At 41.4% G+C, this 6539-nt stretch overlaps 1 protein-coding gene across 1 annotated transcript in view; it reads right to left on the bottom strand.

Annotated features, from left to right (window-relative positions):
- Positions 1-3581: 3581 nt before the first annotated feature.
- Positions 3582-6539, bottom strand: part of LOC109309860 (methylsterol monooxygenase 1-like) — a 33151-nt gene continuing 30193 nt past the window's right edge. The window contains exons 2-3 of the mRNA XM_019534732.1: positions 4560-4708; positions 3582-3744 (exon numbers count right to left, since the gene is read on the bottom strand). Of these exons, the coding sequence (XP_019390277.1) occupies positions 3582-3744; positions 4560-4708 (312 nt within the window). The remainder of the gene's footprint in view (positions 3745-4559; positions 4709-6539) is intronic.

Here is a 6539-nt window from a genome sequence, read left to right as displayed (position 1 = left end):
CAGTGGGATGGTCCAAATCGTGGTCAGTAATCGGTGAAACTTAATCGGGAACCAGGAGATCAAAACCGCAATCGCTCTAACAGCACAAAGTGCCAATCGGGGAAGGAGATCAGTAGGCCCGAGAGCCTGACTGCCAGACAGTCCCTGGAAACACCAGCCTCTGTCTGCAGTGACGTGATCTTCTCCCCCCAGAGGGAGGTGCCCTCAGACTTTTTATAGCAGCCCTATAGCCAATCAGGCTGCTTGGCTGAGAGAAATTTCTAGAGGTATTACCTCATTCCAGTTGTACACTGGGCATGCTCTGCAATAAGACCTGTGTAGCAACTGAGTCTGCACAGGGCTGAAAGTGGGTCAGGGCTGATTGACAGCTCCTGAGGTCAGAGAAAGGGTAGTTCAGGCCCTGTGTGGGATTTTCCACTCTCCGTCAAACTGAGTTCATGCACTGGCAGCACCTATACTTAAAATTTTGCTCCAACACGTGTAAAGCTATTTTTTAGCTCCAAATGAATATGTTTCTTTAGAAAAATCTAAAGTGCAAATGCAAAGCCAAATTAAAATGAATGCATGAAATCAAAGTTTCCCACTAGCCAATTTAAATATTTTTTAAAAATCGGTAATATAAATCCCTTGGAACTGGGCAAGGCCCCCTCCCACCCCCCCAAAAAGGCAAAAACATTAAATACAACAATATAAATGTAAACATGTTCAAAGAGTCAGCTAGAATGATTAATGTTAATACTCTAAAAATTGAAAACCATTTAATTGACAAAGTCTTAGTTCTCCTGACTATGAATTGGTATAGGTTACAAAGTATCCGTATGGCCCTGAACTTCATTTTGCATTTTTTCCCGCATGGTCATTCCCTTATTCCCTGAGAATGATACCATTTGAATTATTTCCAATAATGACTCTGGGTCTGTACTCGGTTGCCTTTAAACACTTCTCAGGGCGTGAATAGACAACACTATGGCACACTCTAACAAACGATGAGTGTGACAGCCTGCTGTTCAGCTGAGTCTGTGGACTCTGCCTTTTGTTTGACTGATCCTATCCTGCAGGAAGCAGAAGTTAAACCAAGGCAGCTTCCCCGTGAATACGCAAACATTAAATTACTGTGATTTTTGTTTGACTTGCTGTGGGATAGCAGCAGATAAATGAATAAAATAGTTCATCCAATCATGTTCATGAGCATCAAGTCCTACCCCAGCCTTCCAGCTGCATAACAACCCATGCCCTCAGGGTTCAGACTTGCTTTAAATGTTCTCAATTTCACCAGTATTTAGATGAAAATCCATTTGTATTTTCATTTTTCAGGACATAATCGTTTAATTGTCATCTTCCTTCATTTCCTTCTGTCTCCCCCTTGCATTATAATTTTCATACTCCTTATCTGTCCCAAACAGCTCATCCCACCATGTGAATATTGAAGCATAGTTCCCTTGACCGTTCAGGTGGTGGAAGTCATGATAACGGGCAGTAGCAGCAAATGGCACCAGTCGTAAGGGATCCCAGGGAACATCGTATCCGCTGCAGTGAGAAGAAGAAAATATGATATGTGGTAAGTAAGACTGCACAAATAATCTCTCAAATATTGGGCCCAGTGAAAATCAGAAATACAAACATTAAATACAAAATGAAACAAATAATTTTCCCAGCCTCTACATTTTGCCAGGTTTATTCACAAAAATAAAGGAACTAAAGTGGAACAGTAGCTCCAAGCTAAACATTCCAGGAGCTCTTGATGCAGTGCTGCTAATGGAAACGCGCACATAACTTGTGCAAACATGCTACTAAAGACATTTCTCATTTAACAGTCCTAGTTATTGCATTCTCATTTACCTGTGCACATGTGTATTTTGCGCTACCCGTGCCACTACCCAAAGCCACAGCAAGAATAAATGATGGCAAAAAGCGAGCATGCCAAAGAAGAAACCTGTTCCAATGATCACAGTCTCTGCGTGGCTAACATATGTTGCCTGAATGGAAAATGGTGCCTGGAAAAAAGAAAACCATTTATCTTATTAGTGTATATGAAGAGCATTGTGATCCTGCCTAACAATAGGAAGCAGTTTCCCCCATCCTATTTCTGATTTTTACCAAGAACTAAAACTTTAGCACATTCTCACTTCCACAATGGTAAATTTCTCTCTAGCTTGGATTTTTCCCTCCCCTCCCCTTTTTCAGGACAAAACTAGAGCTGATGCTTCCTTCCCCCAAAATGGAATTTTTTTAAGACATGCCAGAGCTGGAAGAGAGCTATTCCAATATTACAGCTGAACTCGCTTTGCTCAAACCTTTATAAAGCTGTGTATAACTTTACTAAGGCAAAACTGAAGAGCTAAGGTATGCAAAGTTTCTGCAGCTCAGCTTCCTCTGACATCCTGTTCAGCTTAGGTCCTTACAGCATAAAAGTGGGCAACTCAATGTTATCACATAACCAACACTGCTATATTAAGATATTGCATTCTCAGGGGAAGATTGGTATCTTTGTCCATTTAAAAGCCAGTTGTAATTTTCAGTACAAACCCCCAGTATACTGTCTAAACCATATTGCAACTTTTGTTTCCCTACCTGGAAGTTATGATGAACTTTATGGAGGTATGGATATAGTGTTTTGTGATGCAGTAGCCTATGCGTGAAATACTCCCAAGTGTCTTCAATCACGAAACACCCAAAGATTTGAAGAACTGCAGAATACCTAGTAGGAGTTGAAGAAAGTAAAGTGAGAACAAATATATTTGTATAACACCCAACAGCAATCAAATATGATGCCCTGGCTGTAGGTACGAAATTGCCACCAGAAGAAAACTGAAAAAGTGTCTTTGCTTAAACCAACATCTCTGTAATACCATAAGCATCCCAAGTTTATCCCTGTCTAATGCTTACAACCCAATTAACATACTGAAAATGGAGCTATACCTCTGAGAAGCCATTATTTGAAGGCTTCTGTAGTTTAACTTTTGAGACGTGTTCTCTCTGACATTTGGCCACCTTGTAAGTGTTTTATTACTACCAGGGGAATTGCTGCTTTTAATTTAAAGGCACTTACTTCAATGTGTCAGTTAAACTTATTTTGAGTTCCTGAGGCTTTGCTAGAGACTAGACATTACTGTTCTGAGTACTTCCTTTCAGACTCTTAAGAGTCTTTCCTAGGCGTCTCGCACTTGTTATCTGGACAGCTGGTTCCTAATGGGCCGCTTGCAATATCACCTTCCCTCCACCATCCAACCTTTTCCAGTTTTGCAGAGAAATTCCTGCTTCAGCCTTCATAAAGGATGACTCTCTGCACCAGTCTGGTCTTCATTAAGGCCAGAGTCTGTTGTTTGACTCAAATTTCAGAATCTTAGTTTTCATCATTTGAAAGTGCTTGCCAGTTCCCAGAGTATGACTGGTACTCACTACACAGTCTTTACACTAAGATGGCTGAGTCTGATGGCATCCTCAAAGTCATGCCACTTAACCAGCTAAATATGAAAGTCTTGCAGCACGGAGTGGGAGGGCGGCAGCAGCAAGACAAGTGCCATCAAGACAAAGCCTCTTTGCAGATCGACTACCATTGACATCGGTCTGTAGCTTCAGGATCAGGACTGAATATCTAGCCAGCCAGTGCGAAGGCTAGATACGTAGCCTGTGTTTAAGGCTTCACAGGCGTGAGTGCACAGAGGAGACTTCTGAAGAAGAACATTTCTAGTAAGTAACCTCTTTTTGTTTTGCGTTTGAACGGTGAAATGATCAAAGTACAGCCTTCTTTCGTAGAAGAAAAGTTAATACCATATTCAGAAATTGCAAAGCAACGTGTTATAATCTGCATTAGTTTTACTCCCACATAATATAATTAGCTCCTATTTTAGTTTTATGTATCACAGAGCATTGCCATTAGTGTATGAGAGAAATAGCAGATTGTGTAAGTTAATCTATAGCTGTCATAAGGACTTGTATTTTGTGATATATCATCTTTGCTTTTGATTGTATTTTTTCATTTACACATTTTTGCTTTTGATTGTGCTTTTTTTGATTTGTTGGATTCATTGGTAGTTCAGATTATGAGGTTTTGCTGCACAACATGCCAAAGCCCAATGAGAAAGGCCAAAAGGAAGAAGCAATACACATCTGCCCTGCTGCAAATTCAATAGAAACTCAAGATGACCAGAATCACGCTAGACATAAAAGACACAAAACCTATATAACTCATGCTCTAAAGCATAAAAAAATATGGGAAGCAGCATGAGTGTCCTTATGAAACACAAACAAAGTACACATGTAGCAGTATAACCTATGAGTGTAAGTATTGGCATCCAGCCTAAAAATTCCACATGCAATGCAAAAACCTCAGCATTCACTTTCAACTCTTAAACGTCCCCTAAGAATACATGAAGAGTCAGTCCTGTGATTGATTTCGGTTCCGTGCATGGAACAAAAAGCAGGCCGGAGAGGATTGGGGACTGTATTGGAAACCAAGAGCTGCAGAACATGGAAGTCAGTGGGACGTTTTAACATGCATAAAGACAGTAGAACTTGGTCTTGTCATTGCATTTGATATTTTTAGAAAGATATAATACCATCGAGGCATGGAGTTCCAGTCGCATGGTAAATCGACGTATTCTATGTAAATGTACACGGCTAAGCACATTGGTGTTTGGATAGTGAGTGTATGATAAAATGTCATCTTGAAACATTTCCACTGATCTTCCCAAGTTTCTGGCTTGTCCTAAAAAAAGATGATAATGAAAAAGTGAATGAATCATAAACGGCATTTTTTTTAACTACTGATACTGTTCAGTAGGGTTGTGCATGCCTGAGGGGTGGGGTAGTTGAAAATTGGGCTTCAGTCTTTGACTTAGTGCTTCTTGTGGTTTCTTCTTTGAGCCCAACTACCTGCATAGGTCCTAATGGTCCCTGGGAGAGGAAAGTTCTCTCCTGTACAGTTCTAGGCTGCAGTCACTGATGGGAGGGCGAGGTGACTTGATTCCCATTTTAGCTCCTTCCCCTGAATTGCTTCTGTCTGTAGCTGCTGTGCTGACTACAATATGTACATTAGGATTATTTATTAATTGGAAGACAGGAAACTACTAGCTAATACTTTCTTTAGGAAGTGTCAACAGTGACCGAAAGATAGCTAAAGAACCAAGGCAATCCTCCTGATTTGGGAGCTGCTAGAGCACTCAGTTCTCTAGGCAGGCCTCAAGCTAATGGCTGTAGATAATTATCTAAGTGAAACATGCATCTTGTGTGTATGTTTAACAATCCATTTTCAGAAACATGGACTTTAACATCTCATATTACTAGGATAAATGAGTAATGCAAAACCTGTTTGCTACTCACTACTTTATTTCCATGTAATTAACAGAGGCCCACCATCCACTAAACAGCTGAAATCAAATGAAAATTTGCCTTCCAGAGTTAGAGATTTCTTCTTGCCCCCTTTGATTTCTGGTCTACCCAAAGTTTAAAACCAAGTGCCTAACAATGGCAGCAGCATTTCTTATTTAGGCAGCAATGAGGGAGTTTCTTGACTTCATGCATCATTGTAATTTCCTTCATTCTTTCTGGACTCCTTATCCCATAGGTGTTAACAACCCACTTCCCTTTTTGATGCTCCACTAATGAAGCTATTCTTCCTTCTGCACTTCTGCTAATAGATGCCCCTCTTTAAAGTAGCTCCTATTTTGTAGCCCTGAACACACTTTTTAACTCTAGCTAAAAACATCAACTAAGGTGTGGAAACATTAATTCAGGTGAGTATCAGGTCAGGCGTGGAAATAACTTTCGGTAAAGTAATGGATGCACACTGTCGAGATGCTCAAGAAAGCTATGTTTTGTTTTATGAATCTGAAAAATTTAACTCTAATGATAGCAGGAATGAAGAAACACCATCTTATGATTATGTTTTGCCTACTTTGTTGCATTTTTTATATGTTATATATGCTATAGGAAATTAGTGCACATTCGAAAAACATTGTATTTGTTTTTCCTTTGATCTTAGAGAAAATAATATGGCCCTAGGCCCCATGCAGGCTAATAAAGCTTCTAGTTTCTTTTTATCTGGGACAAAATGTGTGTTGTATTATACAAGATGATACACCACACTACCTACACCCCCATTTTCAAAATGCTAAATCTGCCCATGCCCTGCCCCCTGAAGACCACTAAACCTATCCATAGCTCTTTGGTTAATTCTGAGATGGGCCAGGCCTGTCCGTCACCAAGGCAGTACAAAACTGGCCTTGCCTCCCCCTTGCTCCTTGGAGGAGGTGGCAGTGGTGGTGGTGGCACAGGGAGGGAGTGGGGTTGGGATGCTGTGGGGTGGGTGGCAAGACCGCCAGTGCTGGCTTCAGCTAGCCCCCTTGCTCTCTGGAGGTGGTGGCGACGGCACCAGGGAGGGAGTGGTGTTGAGAAGCTGTGGGTTGGGGCAAGGCCACCAGTGCTGGCCTCAGCCTGCCCCTCCCCACTTCCATCATTGCCACCTGCAGGGCCGACATAGGCCAACTTGGCCCACCGTGAGGGGAGGAGCAGGCCTGATGCGAGGTGGGGGGGAAGTG

This window comes from Crocodylus porosus, unplaced genomic scaffold, assembly GCF_001723895.1.
Source record: "Crocodylus porosus isolate Cpor-Errol unplaced genomic scaffold, CroPor_comp1, whole genome shotgun sequence".
In the NCBI taxonomy this organism is placed as follows: domain Eukaryota; kingdom Metazoa; phylum Chordata; order Crocodylia; family Crocodylidae; genus Crocodylus; species Crocodylus porosus.
This window is presented reverse-complemented; position numbering and strand designations above follow the sequence as displayed.